The 18,638-nt window shown below is 48.1% G+C and overlaps 1 protein-coding gene across 1 annotated transcript in view; it reads left to right on the forward strand.

Annotated features, from left to right (window-relative positions):
• Positions 1-18,638, forward strand: part of slc4a8 (solute carrier family 4 member 8) — a 57,685-nt gene that overhangs the window by 29,977 nt on the left and 9,070 nt on the right. The window contains exons 6-16 of the mRNA XM_072452936.1: positions 3,435-3,626; positions 3,717-3,787; positions 7,971-8,128; positions 11,057-11,144; positions 11,826-11,972; positions 12,288-12,385; positions 13,000-13,174; positions 14,268-14,401; positions 14,756-15,001; positions 16,037-16,142; positions 18,195-18,356. Of these exons, the coding sequence (XP_072309037.1) occupies positions 3,435-3,626; positions 3,717-3,787; positions 7,971-8,128; positions 11,057-11,144; positions 11,826-11,972; positions 12,288-12,385; positions 13,000-13,174; positions 14,268-14,401; positions 14,756-15,001; positions 16,037-16,142; positions 18,195-18,356 (1,577 nt within the window). The remainder of the gene's footprint in view (positions 1-3,434; positions 3,627-3,716; positions 3,788-7,970; positions 8,129-11,056; positions 11,145-11,825; positions 11,973-12,287; positions 12,386-12,999; positions 13,175-14,267; positions 14,402-14,755; positions 15,002-16,036; positions 16,143-18,194; positions 18,357-18,638) is intronic.

Raw genomic sequence — 18,638 nt, forward strand, 5'->3', positions numbered from 1 at the left:
CCCTCGACATGGACGATTTGAGCCACTCCCCTCAGGCAGGAGGCCACTCCCCTCAGGCAGGAGGCCGCTCCCCTCAGGCAGGAGGCCACTCCCCTCAGACAGGAGGCCACTCCCCTCAGGCAGGAAGCCACTTCCCTCAGACAGGAGGCCACTCCCCTCAGGCAGGAGGCCACTCCCCTCAGGCAGGAAGCCACTTCCCTCAGACAGGAGGCCACGCCCCTCAGGCAGGAGGCTACGGTCCATCCAGACCAGAACCTCCCGTCACAAGAACAGTTTCTTTCCCTCTGCTGTTGGACTCCTGAACACTTTTCAAACATTGTCACTTTAACCATCATTTAATCTCTGGGCTAAACTTGGCGGTTGATAATATCAGACTTGATATGGATTGATACATTGAAGAGTGTAGTATAAAATATGCCTGGATTGGGTTAAATATAGCGGCATGTGGGCTGTAGCACAGGAGCATGTGACCCGGGGTGAGACGAGCCACAGGGAGCTTCCACTGCTATATTCAGATGTAACACAGAGCGCTTTATCATCACTATCCTGCCGGTTTGTGAGGAACTTTTACTTTGATTGTTTGTAGTACGATAAGATTCGAGCTGTGGAAAGTCTCTCTAACTTGTGAATAATAACTTCTGTTGACACAAACAAACTACTTAAGTGTTTCATTGTGTTATTCGTGTTTATTCTGAGGTTTTACCGCGACTGATGCGATGTAAACGTCGCCAGCTCGTGGGGAAATCATTGTTTTTTTATTCCTGAACATTTTGCCCCTGTCCTGTCTCCTCTCCTCTTCTCGCTCTCTCTCCTCCTCCCTCCTTTCCTCCCCTTCTCTCTCCACATGTGAGCTCTGCTCCTGCCCACAGCGCCCCTTGTGGCTCCTCGCGCTCATACGTACAGTAGCTCCTTTAAAAACGCACAAATACACAACACTGAGGTTTAAACTGATGTAAAAGTCTCGACCTGAGACCGCTGTGTGCTGTCTGCAGCTAATATACAGCGTCTTTTTATCGTCCGCGAACCAGGAAGTGCGCCGTTAGCATGCTAGTCATCGTTAGCGGCACCGCTCTGGTCTCTGAAGGTGGTTAAAAGTTATTTTAAACTTATTAGGAATGCGTTAGGAAAGGGAATTAGGAATTCCCGACATTGTTAGTGATAAGCCCCGCCTCTTCATAGTGATAAGCCCCGCCTCTTCATAGTGATAAGCCCTGCCTCTTCATAGTGATAAGCCCCGCCTCTTCATAGTGATAAGCCCTGCCTCTGATAAGCCCCGCCTCTTCATAGTGATAAGCCCCGCCTCTTCATAGTGATAAGCCCTGCCTCTGATAAGCCCCGCCTCTTCATAGTGATAAGCCCTGCCTCTGATAAGCCCCGCCTCTTCATAGTGATAAGCCCTGCCTCTGATAAGCCCCGCCTCTTCATAGTGATAAGCCCCGCCTCTTCATAGTGATAAGCCCTGCCTCTGATAAGCCCCGCCTCTTCATAGTGATAAGCCCTGCCTCTGATAAGCCCCGCCTCTTCATAGTGATAAGCCCCGCCTCTTCATAGTGATAAGCCCCGCCTCTTCATAGTGATAAGCCCTGCCTCTTCATAGTGATAAGCCCCGCCTCTTCATAGTGATAAGCCCCGCCTCTTCATAGTGATAAGCCCCGCCTCTTCATAGTGATAAGCCCCGCCTCTTCATAGTGATAAGCCCTGCCTCTTCATAGTGATAAGCCCCGCCTCTTCATAGTGATAAGCCCCGCCTCTTCATAGTGATAAGCCCCGCCTCTTCATAGTGATAAGCCCTGCCTCTTCATAGTGATAAGCCCCACCTCTTCATAGTGATAAGCCCTGCCTCTTCATAGTGATAAGCCCCGCCTCTTCATAGTGATAAGCCCTGCCTCTTCATAGTGATAAGCCCCGCCTCTTCATAGTGATAAGCCCCGCCTCGCCTCTTCATAGTGATAAGCCCCGCCTCTTCATAGTGATAAGCCCCGCCTCTTCATAGTGATAAGCCCCGCCTCTTCATAGTGATAAGCCCTGCCTCTTCATAGTGATAAGCCCCGCCTCTTCATAGTGATAAGCCCTGCCTCTTCATAGTGATAAGCCCCGCCTCTTCATAGTGATAAGCCCCGCCTCTTCATAGTGATAAGCCCCGCCTCTTCATGGTGATATTGACCATTCAGAAAGGCTGCAAATAACAAACTTTCAGTGCATTAAACAAGGGTCATATTTCTGTGCTTTAGCGCGAACTAAAGCTGCAGCGATTAATCAAACAATCGTGACGAGTCGACTCTTAAAACATGTTTTTGTCATATTTTAATAGTTTATAGTTATCTGGACTATACGAAAATACATTTTAGTGTAAAGACAGTGGAATATTCTCTATCTAGAAGCTTTGTCATAACATTTCAGCCTTTATTTGGTTAATCATGTATTTAAGAAGTCCCAGTTTACAATAGAAATAATGTTTGACTAGTAAAATGATGTATTTTATGAATTACTTCTTTCTCTTCGTTAACACGTAGAGTACATTTACTTTAATATGTGTGGACAATAAAGGATTATCTTATCTTATCTTATCTTAATACTAAGTTATTGCTGATCGCAGACATCCAGGCTTTTACAAACTTACTCTTTTTGTCCTTTTGATCCACATGAACTCAAACTCACCGTGAAGCTTTGATTAGCGCGCTCGCCTTCAACCAGAGCTGACTCAGCACGATTACTGCAGAGAAAAGACAGGAAACAGACCAATTACTGCTCTTACTGCGTTAACAGGAAGTGAATCACACAAATGAGTGAGTGGTGCATCCAAAGAAAAAGAAAGTTAAAACCCACTTAGACCAAAATACAAATCACATTTCACAATCACCAGTTTCTAGCTGAATAGATTCATAGTTTCTATTTTAATCTTAATGTCAAAAGTACTGCAGTACAGTCTTTGGCCCTGGAGGAAGTACTTTACTCTGAAAGGTCGGCACGTCTCCAGAGGCTCATTATCTCGCTCTGAAGACGTTCACATCGCGCCGCGTCGTTAAAGAAAACTGCTTAACGAATGTGAGCTGTTCAATAGAAGGTTTACACAGATGAAGCCGAATGTCTCTCCCCTCGCTATCCCCAAGGTACAACTGACCTGTCCAGTAAAGCCTTCGGGCCAGAAAGTCCCTCAAAAGAAGAGAAATAAATTAAATACATACTTCCTCCTTTCACGGTGTAAAAATCGGCTTTAAGCGCAACAATTACAATTTTAATTTACCGTATTTTCTGGAGTATAAGTCGCAACTTCCAGAAAATGCATAATAGAGAAGATAAAACATATATAAGTCGCTCTGGAGTATGAAATGCGGTTGCAAGTGTGAAAATGACAAATAATATCACACATAAGTAGCTCTGGAGTATAAGTATATGAGAATAAATATAAGTAAAAGTTGCAACCTGTGCTGCAGATATGGTGCTTGACCACCAGGAGGCGTCGCACGAGCTGGACGACAGCGTGAGGGTCAAAGTTCGCGAGGCTCTGCTGAAGAGACACAAACATCAGAACGACAAGAAGAAGAACCTGATCCCGATGGTGCGCTCCATGACCGAGGGCGCGCGCAAGCAGTCCGAGACGCACATACCAGGTGCACAAACAACACAAACAAACAACACAAACAACACAAACAACACAAACAAACAACACAAATGACACAAGACATGTGTGTTTGTTTGTCCAGGAGGCGCTCTGACTCAGGCCTCGGCGCTGAACTCAGAACACAAAAACGGCTCCGCTTCAGACACACATCCAGATCTCAGTAAGGTGAGTTTAATGTCAGGGACCGGGTCTGGACCGAGTCTGGACCGAGTCTGGACCGGGTCTGGACCGGGTCTGGACAGAGTCTGGACCGAGTCTGGACCGGGTCTGGACCGGGTCTGGGCCAGGTCTGCTTCTGGACCGGGTCTGGAGCGGGTATGTGCCTGGACCGGGTCTGGACCGGGTCAGGATCCGGTCAGGACCGGGTCTGGACTGAGTCTGCTTCTGGACCGGGTTTGCCTTGGCCTTTGGCTCGATGACCTCTGGACCGGGTCTGGACCGGGTCTGCTTCTGGACCAGGTCATCTTAATGTGATTAATCTAATCTTGGTCTGGACTTCTTCTTCTCACTTTAGAACACAAGGCTTTGACTGTGTCACGTGAGAATTGTTGATGTTGCTTATGATTCTTTATGTTAAAACATTTATATCTGTTATAAACGTCTTTAGCTGGAGAGATTTAGAAGTTCAGTTGTGAAAGTGTTTTTCTGTGGTGATTATAAAGTGTCGTTTCTGCTTCAAAAGTTCTGGACTCTTGTTGTGGACAATTCCCGGAAGAGGAAAGTCAGCTTTGGTTTCATTCTCCAGGAAGAGGCTGGAGTGATTTGATTTGACCCGTGAAGTCTTTGAGAGTCTCGTGTGGGCCAGACCCGTGAAGTCTTTGAGAGTCTCGTGTGGGCCAGACCCGTGAAGTCTTTGATAGTCTCGTGTGGGCCAGACCCGTGAAGTCTTTGAGAGTCTCGTGTGGGCCAGACCCGTGAAGTCTTTGAGAGTCTCGTGTGGGCCAGACCCGTGAAGTCTTTGAAAGTCTCGTGTGGGCCAGACCCGTGAAGTCTTTGAGAGTCTCGTGTGGGCCAGACCCGTGAAGTCTTTGAGAGTCTCGTGTGGGCCAGACCCGTGAAGTCTTTGATAGTCTCGTGTGGGCCAGACCCGTGAAGTCTTTGAGAGTCTCGTGTGGGCCAGACCCGTGAAGTCTTTGAAAGTCTTGTGTGGGCCAGACCCGTGAAGTCTTTGAAGGTCTCGTGTGGGCCAGACCCGTGAAGTCTTTGAAGGTCTCGTGTGGGCCAGACCCGTGAAGTCTTTGAGAGTCTCGTGTGGGCCAGACCCGTGAAGTCTTTGAGAGTCTCGTGTGGGCCAGACCCGTGAAGTCTTTGAGAGTCTCGTGTGGGCCGACCCGTGAAGTCTTTGAGAGTCTCGTGTGGGCCAGACCCGTGAAGTCTTTGAGAGTCTCGTGTGGGCCAGACCCGTGAAGTCTTTGAAAGTCTCGTGTGGGCCAGACCCGTGAAGTCTTTGAAAGTCTCGTGTGGGCCAGACCCGTGAAGTCTTTGAAAGTCTCGTGTGGGCCAGACCCGTGAAGTCTTTGAGAGTCTCGTGTGGGCCAGACCCGTGAAGTCTTTGAGAGTCTCGTGTGAGCCAGACCCGTGAAGTCTTTGAAAGTCTCGTGTGGGCCGACCCGTGAAGTCTTTGAGAGTCTCGTGTGGGCCAGACCCGTGAAGTCTTTGAAAGTCTCGTGTGGGCTAGACCCGTGAAGTCTTTGAGAGTCTCGTGTGGGCCAGACCCGTGAAGTCTTTGAAAGTCTTGTGTGGGCCAGACCCGTGAAGTCTTTGAAGGTCTCGTGTGGGCCAGACCCGTGAAGTCTTTGAGAGTCTCGTGTGGGCCAGACCCGTGAAGTCTTTGAGAGTCTCGTGTGGGCCAGACCCGTGAAGTCTTTGAGAGTCTCGTGTGGGCCAGACCCGTGAAGTCTTTGAGAGTCTCGTGTGGGCCAGACCCGTGAAGTCTTTGAAAGTCTTGTGTGGGCCAGACCCGTGAAGTCTTTGAAGGTCTCGTGTGGGCCAGACCCGTGAAGTCTTTGAAGGTCTCGTGTGGGCCAGACCCGTGAAGTCTTTGAGAGTCTCGTGTGGGCCAGACCCGTGAAGTCTTTGAGAGTCTCGTGTGGGCCAGACCCGTGAAGTCTTTGAGAGTCTCGTGTGGGCCGACCCGTGAAGTCTTTGAGAGTCTCGTGTGGGCCAGACCCGTGAAGTCTTTGAGAGTCTCGTGTGGGCCAGACCCGTGAAGTCTTTGAAAGTCTCGTGTGGGCCAGACCCGTGAAGTCTTTGAGAGTCTCGTGTGGGCCAGACCCGTGAAGTCTTTGACAGTCTCGTGTGGGCCGACCCGTGAAGTCTTTGAGAGTCTCGTGTGGGCCAGACCCGTGAAGTCTTTGAGAGTCTCGTGTGAGCCAGACCCGTGAAGTCTTTGAAAGTCTCGTGTGGGCCGACCCGGGAAGTCTTTGAGAGTCTCGTGTGGGCCAGACCCGTGAAGTCTTTGAAAGTCTCGTGTGGGCCAGACCCGTGAAGTCTTTGAGAGTCTCGTGTGGGCCAGACCCGTGAAGTCTTTGAGAGTCTCGTGTGGGCCAGACCCGTAAAGTCTTTGAAAGTCTTGTGTGGGCCAGACCCGTGAAGTCTTTGAAGGTCTCGTGTGGGCCAGACCCGTGAAGTCTTTGAGAGTCTCGTGTGGGCCAGACCCGTGAAGTCTTTGAGAGTCTCCTGTGGGCCAGACCCGTGAACTCTTTGAGAGTCTCGTGTGGGCCAGACCCGTGAAGTCTTTGAGAGTCTCGTGTGGGCCAGACCCGTGAAGTCTTTGAAAGTCTCGTGTGGGCCAGACCCGTGAAGTCTTTGAGAGTCTCGTGTGGGCCAGACCCGTGAAGTCTTTGAAAGTCTTGTGTGGGCCAGACCCGTGAAGTCTTTGAAGGTCTCGTGTGGGCCAGACCCGTGAAGTCTTTGAGAGTCTCGTGTGGGCCAGACCCGTGAAGTCTTTGAGAGTCTCGTGTGGGCCGACCCGTGAAGTCTTTGAGAGTCTCGTGTGGGCCAGACCCGTGAAGTCTTTGAGAGTCTTGTGTGGGCCAGACCCGTGAAGTCTTTGAAAGTCTCGTGTGGGCCAGACCCGTGAAGTCTTTGAGAGTCTCGTGTGGGCCAGACCCGTGAAGTCTTTGAGAGTCTCGTGTGGGCCAGACCCGTGAAGTCTTTGAGAGTCTCGTGTGGGCCAGACCCGTGAAGTCTTTGAGAGTCTCGTGTGAGCCAGACCCGTGAAGTCTTTGAGAGTCTCGTGTGGGCTAGACCCGTGAAGTCTTTGAGAGTCTCGTGTGAGCCAGACCCGTGAAGTCTTTGAGAGTCTCGTGTGAGCCAGACCCGTGAAGTCTTTGAAGGTCTCGTGTGAGCCAGACCCGTGAAGTCTTTGAAAGTCTCGTGTGGGCCGACCCGTGAAGTCTTTGAGAGTCTCGTGTGGGCCAGACCCGTGAAGTCTTTGAAAGTCTCGTGTGGGCTAGACCCGTGAAGTCTTTGAGAGTCTCGTGTGGGCCAGACCCGTGAAGTCTTTGAAAGTCTCGTGTGAGCCAGACCCGTGAAGTCTTTGAAAGTCTCGTGTGGGCCAGACCCGTGAAGTCTTTGAGAACATGAGCTGTTTCCTCACTTTCCACAGAATGAAAGCAGCGACACACGAGGCCTGTTCCGCCACAAACACGTCTTTGTTGTTGAGTGTTTCTGGTCCACAAACCGGTGCTACAGCTGTGACTCCTCCCACTCCAGTGACTCCTCCCACTGGTGACCCTCCCACTCCAGTGACTGACACGACACTCGTTTAGTGAATGTGTGTGTGCGCAGGAAACACGCCCACACACACGCCCTCCAGCTCGCGTGGGCCAATCGGTGCTCAGGCTCTGCAGAGTCTTCTGTTGCCATGGAGAAGCACTTTCCATTTACTCTGAAGAAAATATTGACGGTGCAAAAGCGTTTCATTCAACTTGCGACTCATTCATCTTCTGCTCATTTATTCATCACATTAAATATGATTCATCTGTAGGTCGGGGGGGCCACACCCTCATGAGATACTTTCACATTCCACAGCCCAAAGATCTACTATAGATCCAAATTAAATTAAATTAAATATGATAAAAGTATGCTTATTGGCCCCTCATTGTAGCTCTTTTAAGCATTATATCATTTATTAGTGAGATGATCTCCATGGTAACGCTCGGGGGAGGAGCTTGAAACTTTGAGAACTTCCTCACACCAATAACAAACATATTTGTGAAGAATAAAAAAGCATTTACAGGTACGATTACGCTCTGTGTTATTTGACATCTTCACTAGGTTTTAGTGCAACGAGCCGTCTGACCTGTAGGGGGCGCTTTAAGTCCCTGTGTTTGCTCTGTCCCAGGTCGACATGCACTTCATGAAGAAGATCCCAGAGGGCGCCGAGGCCTCCAACGTCCTGGTGGGGGAGCTGGACTTCCTGGAGCGCCCGGTCGTGGCGTTCGTCCGTCTGTCTCCGGCCGTCCTGCTCTCGGGCCTCACGGAGGTGCCCATCCCGACCAGGTACAACCGCCACACCCGCCACACCTGCCACACCTGCCACACCTGCCACAAGCACCGCACCCGCCACACCCGCCACAAGCACCACACCCGCCACACCTGCCACACCCGCCACACCTGCCACACCCGCCACACCCACCACACCTGCCACACCTGCCACAAGCGCCACACCCGCCACACAAGCACCACACCCGCCACAAGCGCCACACCCGCCACAAGTGCCACACCCGCCACAAGCGCCACACCCGCCACAAGCGCCACACCCGCCACAAGCACTACACCCGCCACAAGCGCCACACCCGCCACAAGCGCCACACCCGCCACAAGCGCCACACCCGCCACAAGTGCCACACCCGCCACAAGCGCCACACCCGCCACACCCGCCACAAGCGCCACACCTGCCACAAGTGCCACACCCGCCACAAGCACTACACCCGCCACAAGCGCCACACCCGCCACAAGCGCCACACCCGCCACACCTGCCACACCCGCCACAAGCACCGATTATGTCAGTCATGGATCATTACGATTATTTACTTTTGCACATTGAGGCTTTTTAACGACATTATCAATGAAATAAAGGCTGAAATGTGGCGACTGAAAACTTCAAGATGGAGAATATTTATGAATCAGTTTTATTACATTTATTACATTAAAGGAATAATAAGTGGATTTTTAGCGCACAATCTGAGTCTCATTTCCTGGTGGCGTGGACAGCCGAGTAGTTCTCCCACATGTCAATCATTCCCTGCGTGCTACTGCACACCTGCAGCCTCGTTCCCATAGCAGCACGTTTCCCTGGCTGCACATGCGTGGTTGATATGTGTGTGTGTTTAGTGAGTTCCTTCAGTGAACCAGAGGACCGGTCAGATGAATGTCCTTCACAGTGGACCGGTCAGATGAATGTCCTTCGTAGTGGACCGGTCAGATGAATGTCCTTCGTAGTGGACCGGTCAGATGAATGTCCTTCATAGTGGACCGGTCAGATGAATGTCCTTCGTAGAGGACCGGTCAGATGAATGTCCTTCATAGTGGACCGGTCAGATGAATGTCCTTCATAGTGGACCGGTCAGATGAATGTCCTTCGTAGAGGACCGGTCAGATGAATGTCCTTCACAGTGGACCGGTCAGATGAATGTCCTTCACAGAGGACCGGTCAGATGAATGTCCTTCACAGAGGACCGGTCAGATGAATGTCCTTCGTAGAGGACCGGTCAGATGAATGTCCTTCACAGAGGACCGGTCAGATGAATGTCCTTCACAGAGGACCGGTCAGATGAATGTCCTTCGTAGAGGACCGGTCAGATGAATGTCCTTCACAGAGGACCGGTCAGATGAATGTCCTTCACAGAGGACCGGTCAGATGAATGTCCTTCGTAGAGGACCGGTCAGATGAATGTCCTTCACAGAGGACCGGTCAGATGAATGTCCTTCACAGAGGACCGGTCAGATGAATGTCCTTCACAGAGGACCGGTCAGATGAATGTCCTTAGATTCTAAATTAACGTATATGTAACGTCATATAAATAATGTATTGAGGAATATGGGGCGGAGTATGGGCATGATCAAACACAGTAGGAAAATTCCAAAATGGTTAATCAAACAATTAATTCAGTCCTTAACACTTTCTCAGTTCGATTATGCATCTGTTATTTGGTCAAACACATGTGAAAATAATGTATACAGGTTACTACAAGTAGCACAGAACAAAGCAGCACGAATAGTCTTGGGTTGAACAGAACAAATGTCATAACAATGCACAACGAGTTATCCTGGTTGACGGTAGCAGACTGAAGTACTATTTATTAACATTTATTAACATTTATTAGACATGTCATTAGAACCAAAATTCCAGCAGTAATTTATGATAAACTGACTTTTTTCTCAGATACTCACAATTATGAAACTCGACAAAGTAGAAATATAAGCTGTGTGCTGCCAGTTTGCAGAACCAATAAAATGCAGTGCACTGTTCTTTATCGTCATGGTAACATGGTTGCATGGTTGGAATGCATTGCCTGTTTTTTTGTTGCTTGAAAATAACAAAGTTATTTCAAAGAAGTTAAAGCTTTTCCTTTTTACACAATAATGCGCTTCAGGGATGGAGTTCAGATTTGATTACTAATTATGGGAATGATAGTGGTAGTATAACTAATAATAATATGATGTAATTGTTATTTTTCTTGTTTTGTTTTAGTGAATGAGCTATTTACTGCTGTTGTCTTTTTCACTCTGTATGTATATGTATGTGTATGTATATATATCTGTGAGTGTATTTATATATATGTATATGCTGTATGTATGTAGGTAGATATATATAATACCTTGGGCCTTCGTGTGTGTGTATGTGTGCGTTTGTTTAGAGGTGTGTGTGTGTGTGTGTGTCTGTGTGTGTGTGTCTGTGTGTGTGTGAGAGAGTGTGTGTGTGTGTGTGTCTGTGTGTGTGTGAGAGAGTGTGTGTGTGTGTGTCTGTGTCTGTGTCTGTCTGTGTGTGTGTGTGTGTGTGTGTCTGTCTGTGTGTGTGTGAGAGAGTGTGTGTGTGTGTGTCTGTGTCTGTGTCTGTCTGTGTGTGTGTGTGTGTGTGTGTCTGTCTGTGTGTGTGTGTGTGTGTGTGTTTGTGGGGTATATAAAGAAATGTATGTAATGAATTTGAGGAGACCCCAGGAAGAATAGCAACTGGTTTGCAGGAGCTAATGGGGATCTTAAAAACTAAACTAAACAGTGGACCGGTCAGATGAAGGTCCTTCACAGTGGACCGGTCAGATGAAGGTCCTTCACAGTGGACCGGTCAGATGAATGTCCTTCACAGTGGACCGGTCAGATGAATGTCCTTCGTAGTGGACCGGTCAGATGAAGGTCCTTCACAGTGGACCGGTCAGATGAATGTCCTTCGTAGTGGATCGGTCAGATGAATGTCTCTGGCCCCGTCAGGTTTCTGTTTATCCTCCTGGGCCCAGATGGAAAGGCTCAGCAGTATCACGAAATCGGACGCTCCATGGCGACGATAATGACTGACGAGGTAAGACGCCAAGGCCAATTACCCACAATGCACCACACACTACACCCTCTCTCTCTCTGCACAGATCTTCCTTGACTCTCTCTCTCTCTCTCTGCACAGATCTTCCATGACTCTCTCTCTCTCTCTCTCTCTGCACAGATCTTCCATGACTCTCTCTCTCTCTCTCTGCACAGATCTTCCATGACTCTCTCTCTCTCTCTCTCTCTGCACAGATCTTCCATGACTCTCTCTCTCTCTCTCTGCACAGATCTTCCATGACTCTCTCTCTCTTTCTCTCTCTGCACAGATCTTCCATGACTCTCTCTCTCTCTCTTTCTCTCTCTGCACAGATCTTCCATGACTCTCTCTCTCTCTCTCTGCACAGATCTTCCATGACTCTCTCTCTCTCTCTCTGCACAGATCTTCCATGACTCTCTCTCTCTCTCTCTCTGCACAGATCTTCCATGACTCTCTCTCTCTCTCTCTGCACAGATCTTCCATGACTCTCTCTCTCTCTCTCTGCACAGATCTTCCATGACTCTCTCTCTCTCTCTCTGCACAGATCTTCCATGACTCTCTCTCTCTCTCTCTGCACAGATCTTCCATGACTCTCTCTCTGCACAGATCTTCCTTGACTCTCTCTCTCTCTCTCTCTCTGCACAGATCTTCCATGACTCTCTCTCTCTCTCTCTCTCTGCACAGATCTTCCACGACGTGGCGTACAAGGCCAAAGACCGCAGTGACCTTTTGGCCGGGATAGATGAGTTTCTGGACCAGGTCACGGTTCTTCCTCCCGGAGAGTGGGACCCGTCCATCCGGATCGAGCCGCCCAAAAACGTGCCGTCGCAGGCGAGTTTCGACACAAGCGCTTAACGTCGTTCCCTCGGAGTTATTGCACTTTGTCTTCAATAGTAAATCTTAAAACCCTTTGATAAACTGATTGATTTTTACGTTGTGCGTTATCAGATCATTCGAGTTTTCACATTTTTACCGCCCGTGTAAACACACCCACTCTTTGATAACGGTGTGAGATTAATGAGCAAAATTCACTTTCTTTATTGAATATGTTGTTCACCACCGCCTTTCTAAAAAGCTCCACTCACATCGCATTTGTGTGATCGATGATGAATAAATAATGGTGTGTTTTTGTGTGTGTGTTTTCAGGAGAAGAGGAAGATGCCGTCGGTCTCTAACGGGACAGTGTGTCCGGTGGAGGAGGAGCAGGCGGAGCATCACGGACCGGAGCTGCAGAGGACGGGGAGGTACGGGCTTCACTTCTTCTCTGCACATGCTCAGTTAGGGCTTCTCTTCTCCTCTGCACATGCTCAGTTAGAGCTTCTCTTCTCCTCTGCACATGCTCAGTTAGAGCTTCTCGTCTCCTCTGCACATGCTCAGTTAGAGCTTCTCTTCTCCTCTGCACATGCTCAGTTAGAGCTTCTCTTCTCCTCTGCACATGCTCAGTTAGGGCTTCTCTTCTCCTCTGCACATGCTCAGTTAGGGCTTCTCTTCTCCTCTGCACATGCTCAGTTAGAGCTTCTGTCCGCTCTGGTTCTAAAAGCTCATGTTAGAGGGCGGAGCATGAACAGGCCTCTGGACACGCCCACAGACTGAGCAGCTGCAGAAGAAGAACCAAGCTTCCTGCAGTACTGCTCAGCGGCCTGTAGAGCGGCCTTCAGCAGCAGAAGTGATGGGAAAACTGCCTTATTTGGACATATTCCGACACTGATTATACGTCATAACTGTGGCCTTTACCATATTTATGCTAACTGATCATCGTTCTAAGTTCTTCCACCGTTTAAGTGTTTTGAGTCGATGTTTTTCGGCTGCTCTGACGACATTTCCCTCGCTCTCTTTCTGGTTCTGGTTCTGGTCTCAGGTTGTTTGGAGGTCTGATCCTGGACATTAAAAGGAAAGTTCCGTTCTACCTCAGCGACTACAAAGATGGGCTGAGCCTCCAGTGCGTGGCCTCCTTCCTGTTCCTGTACTGCGCCTGCATGTCTCCGGTCATCACTTTCGGCGGGCTGCTGGGCGAGGCCACCGAGGGACAAATCGTAAGAGAAAACCCACGCCGCTCTCGGCTCGTGCTCAGTTTAAACTCCCGTGCTATAACTATAAACCCATCAGAACAAGTTATTTAAGAAGCAAGACATTCAGCAAAACAGTCAAGGCTGAGAATCGATCCCAAAACCCGCGGTGAGAGAAACCGCACGTGTGCAGCGACCACGGACAAAGACATGATGTTAAACTGTTTCAAGTCGAGAAAACCGGGATTTAGTTTGTCTGCAGCGAACAGGGTGCACGGTGGCAAAGGCGGTTAGCGCTCTTGCCTCCCAAGAAGGAGATCATGGCTTCGATTCCCGGACCTGATCTCTCTCTGGGTGGAGTCTGCATGTTCTCCCCGTGTTACCGTGGGTTCTCTCCAGGTTCTCCGGCTCCTCCCACCGTCCAAAGACATGTATGTGTGAGGCAAAATTGGCAACTCTAAATTGGCCCTAGAGAGTGAATGTGAGAGTGAATGGCTGTCTGTAATGTCTATGTCTCTGTGTTAACCCTGTGACAAGTTGGCTACTGTCCAGGATGTACCCCGCCTAAGGCCCGAAGTCACTGGGATAGGCTTCAGTCACCCGCGACCCAGAAAGGGAACAAGCGGTAGAAATGAAAAGAATGAATGGAGTGAATACAGGCTGAGCTTGGACTTCACCGAACTAAACCGGGACTAAACCCCCAAAGAACAAACACCAAACAAGAACAAAACTATGTAAAGGCTGTTCCAGAAAAGCTCGATATCCAGTTTAGCTCTTACCGTTTTACCGATTCCTCACGTTTTCACACGATCCTCTTTTAAGTAGCAAAATAAGCACGAGTTGGACCACAAAGCCGGACTAACCAGCTTTTCTGGAGGAGCTGTGATCCCATTCTTTAGACCACACTCTCGTGATCCCATTCTCTAGACCACACTCTCGTGATCCCATTCTCTAGACCACACTCTCGTGATCCCATTCTCTAGACCACACTCTCGTGATCCCATTCTCTAGACCAGACTCTCAAGACCACACTCTCAAGACCACACTCTCAAGACCACACTCTCGTGACCCCACTCTCGACTGGCCTGACTTTTCTAACGCGGCGGTCTTGCTTTCACAGAGCGCCATCGAGTCGCTGTTGGGAGCGTCTATGACGGGCGTGGCCTACTCGCTGTTCGCCGGGCAGCCCCTCACCATTCTGGGCAGCACCGGTCCAGTCCTGGTGTTTGAAAAGATCCTCTTCAGATTCTGCAAGTACGTACCACACCACGTCTCACCAAACGCCGCAAAAAAGGTTACGCAGTGCGTAATTACGAAATTCGAGACACATGTAGTGTTCTAAAATGTCACACAACCACTTTTCAAACGGCGTAAATGACAATCCGCTGCTTGTTTGCGGTGAAATGTGACTACGAAGAGGCGGGGCATGTCACTACAAAGAGGCGGGGCTTATCAGTTATAGAGTTTTGAACAGGAAGTGAATGAACTTGTTCCTATTCCTACGCCGATCAACATTTAAACAATGAACGAAATATAAAATGACGTTCGACTCACGATACGTTCCGATGTGACCTTTAAACACCCTTCCTTGCGTTTCCCGCGTTTCAGAGACTACGGCCTGTCATACCTGTCCCTGCGCACCTGCATCGGGCTGTGGACGGCGTTCCTGTGCCTGCTGCTCGTTGCCACGGACGCCAGCTCGCTGGTTTGCTACATCACGCGGTTCACGGAGGAGGCCTTCGCGGCACTCATCTGCCTCATCTTCATCTACGAGGCGCTGGAGAAGCTCTTCCACCTCCGGGAGATCTACCCCGTCAACGCGAACAGCCAACTGGACAAGCTCACCCTGGCATTGTGAGTCCCAGACCGGCTTTGACCTTTAGACGCTTGGTCGATTAATTGCTTTTCAATGAAGGGACAGGAGACGGTGACATATATTGTGGTTTGGGAGTGAATTGTGAGTTTAATCTGCCTTTTTACAGCTTTACAAGTGGATTCTTCATCAATAAGTGTCATTGCGTGATCTCTTGTAGCCCCCGTGGTCTTGTCAGTGCACTTTGGTACAGCTACAGGGTCAAATGACAGAAACATCCAGTACGAAGAAGCGTTTGTCGTTGAAACGCAGAACATAGAGCGTGAACACAGAGTGAAAACAAGATGTAAAGAACACGTTTAGTGCGCGACATCGACAGGAACAAAATCGACCGCGGGCCGCCTGGCAACCGCAGTCTCTCCAGCGGCGACTCTTTCCCTAAGAATAGTGTTTAAATTCTGACCTTTTTGCGAGCTGGCGACCCAACACGAGCAGTCTCTTTTTTAAGGTTTTACATCATGGGACTCGTCATGGAACTCGTCATACTGTGGAATATAGTAAAACACGTCTCCATGGGGACAAGCAGGTTTCAGACACGTTACACATTTAACCATTATTTTTTAAATTACATTTTAAATTATTATTATTTTTATTTTTTTTAATCATTTTTATTTTATTTTAAGCAAGTCAATAGACATAAATAAGAGAGTGAATATACACGTCACCCAAAAAAATAATTTAAAAAATCTAGTTTTAGCTTTTGGCAATTTTGGTTTCTACAACAAAACACTTTCAGGTAGAATAAAGTAAATTAAAACATTAAAATACAGGGACAGAAACACTTAAGTGAAGTTACCTTTCGTTCACCTTTTGTCTATGTTTCAGCTTGGACAAAATGAACCTGCACCAAATATTAAAGGAGCCACAATTTAACTTTCTCCATGTGAACGTCAACCATCTTAAGAATCGCAAAGAAAAGTACTCGAGCTGTTTGTTATTCCTACAAGATGTGCTTCTTTACAGCCTGTTCCCATCATGTTTTACCATGTTTAACTGGTGCGACTTCCCGTCTCCAGCTGCAGATGTGCGGAGCCTGATTTCCCCAACAACAAGACGCTGGATCTGTGGAGCAAGAGGAACGTCACGGCCGCCTCCGTTTCCTGGTCCAACCTGACCGTCAAGGTAACCAAACCACGGGCCATAAAACTCTGTGTAACTTTTGCATCGGTGTAAATACATCCTCGAGCTTCTGTGCGGCTTGGACCGAGCCGCTCGGCCTCGCTAAGTGTCCCTGAGACCTCTGCAAACACCGGCCAGGACGTCCGATCGTTAACTCGTCACTAATGGGTTTAAACGCAAACAGGGTCGACATGATGTCACTGCATTCTGAAGAAATGCTCAATTTAAAATGCAAGTTTATGGTTTTTATCTCTGCATTTATTACCGTATTACCGCTTGAAACAAAAAAAAAAAAAAAATCTGGCTCTTCATCAGCACAAAATGAACTTGTGTAGAATAATTTTTAATGAAATATATTTAGTATTAAAAGGGTAAGGATGTAGCAAAAAGTATATCGTATTATGATAATATGATATATGAGATGATATTATGATCTCATTATATTGTGGGCAGTCCAAATGTATTGGAGCTCAGCAGTCCCGCCCACTTTGAAGGTTGTCGTGGTTTCCAGAAGAAAACTTAACATTAAAAACATAAATAAATAATAAAATAAATCTTGCTGTCCAGTGGTGGAGTGGTTAACTCCACGTTACCTGTGCGTTTGCGTTACCTGTGTCTTTGCATTACCTGTGTCTTTGCGTTACCTGTGTGTTTGCGTTATCTGTGCGTTACGTTACCTGTGTGTTTGCGTTACCTGTGTGTTTGCGTTACCTGTGTGTTTGCGTTATCTGTGCGTTACGTTACCTGTGTGTTTGCGTTACCTGTGCGTTACGTTACCTGTGTGTTTGTGTTACCTGTGCGTTACGTTACCTGTGTCTTTGCGTTACCTGTGTCTTTGCGTTACCTGTTTGCGTTACCTGTGCGTTACGTTACCTGTGTGTTTGCGTTACCTGTGTTTGCGTTACCTGTGTTTGCGTTACCTGTGTGTTTGCGTTACCTGTGCGTAACGTTACCTGTGTGTTTGCGTTACCTGTGCGTTACGTTACCTGTGTGTTTGCGTTACCTGTGTATTTGCGTTACCTGTGCGTTACGTTACCTATGTGTTTGCGTTACCTGTGTGTTTGCGTTACTTGTGCGTTACGTTACCTGTGTGTTTGCGTTACCTGTGTGTTTGCGTTACTTGTACGTTACGTTACCTGTGTGTTTGCGTTACCTGTGTGTTTGCGTTACTTGTACGTTACGTTACCTGTGTTTGCGTTACCTGTGTGTTTGCGTTACTTGTGCGTTACGTTACCTATGTGTTTGCGTTACCTGTGTGTTTGCGTTACTTGTGCGTTACGTTACCTGTGTGTTTGCGTTACCTGTGTGTTTGCGTTACCTGTGTGTTTGCGTTACTTGTACGTTACGTTACCTGTGTGTTTGCGTTACCTGTGTGTTTGCGTTACCTATGTGTTTGAGTTACTTGTGCGTTTGCGTTACCTGTGTGTTTGCGTTACCTGTGTGTTTGTGTTACTTGTGCGTTACGTTACCTGTGTGTTTGCGTTACCTGTGTGTTTGCGTTACTTGTACGTTACGTTACCTGTGTGTTTGCGTTACCTGTGTGTTTGCGTTACTTGTGCGTTACGTTACCTATGTGTTTGCGTTACCTGTGTGTTTGCGTTACTTGTGCGTTACGTTACCTGTGTGTTTGCGTTACCTGTGTGTTTGCGTTACCTGTGTGTTTGCGTTACTTGTACGTTACGTTACCTGTGTGTTTGCGTTACCTGTGTGTTTGAGTTACTTGTGCGTTTGCGTTACCTGTGTGTTTGCGTTACCTGTGTGTTTGTGTTACTTGTGCGTTACGTTACCTGTGTGTTTGCATTACCTGTGTGTTTGCGTTACTTGTACGTTACGTTACCTGTGTGTTTGCGTTACCTGTGTGTTTGCGTTACCTGTGTGTTTGCGTTACTTGTACGTTACGTTACCTGTGTGTTTGCGTTACCTGTGTGTTTGCGTTACCTGTGTGTTTGCGTTACCTGTGTGTTTGAGTTACTTGTGCGTTTGCGTTACCTGTGTGTTTGTGTTACCTGTGTGTTTGCATTACCTGTTTGCGTTACCTGTGTGTTTGCGTTACAGGAGTGTCTGGGGTTCCACGGTCAGTTCGTTGGGACGGCGTGCGGTCATCACGGGCCGTACACGCCGGACGTGCTCTTCTGGTCCACCATCTTGTTCTTCTCCACCTTCTTCATGTCGGCGTTTCTCAAGCAGTTCAAAACCAGCAGATACTTTCCCACCAAGGTAAGAAGTACAAACACAGGTGATGATAGAAGTACAAATACAGGTAATGATAGAAGTACAAACACAGGTGATGATAGAAGTACAAATACAGGGGATGATAGAAGTACAAATACAGGTGATGATAGAAGTACAAACACAGGTGATGATAGAAGTACAAATACAGGTGATGATAGAAGTACAAATACAGGGGATGATAGAAGTACAAACACAGGTGATGATAGAAGTACAAATACAGGGGATGATAGAAGTACAAATACAGGTGATGATAGAAGTACAAACACA

The sequence above is a fragment of the Eucyclogobius newberryi genome, unplaced genomic scaffold, assembly GCF_026437365.1.
Source record: "Eucyclogobius newberryi isolate DKJ021-1_F unplaced genomic scaffold, fEucNew1.0.hap1 SCAF_19, whole genome shotgun sequence".
Lineage (NCBI taxonomy): Eukaryota > Metazoa > Chordata > Actinopteri > Gobiiformes > Gobiidae > Eucyclogobius > Eucyclogobius newberryi.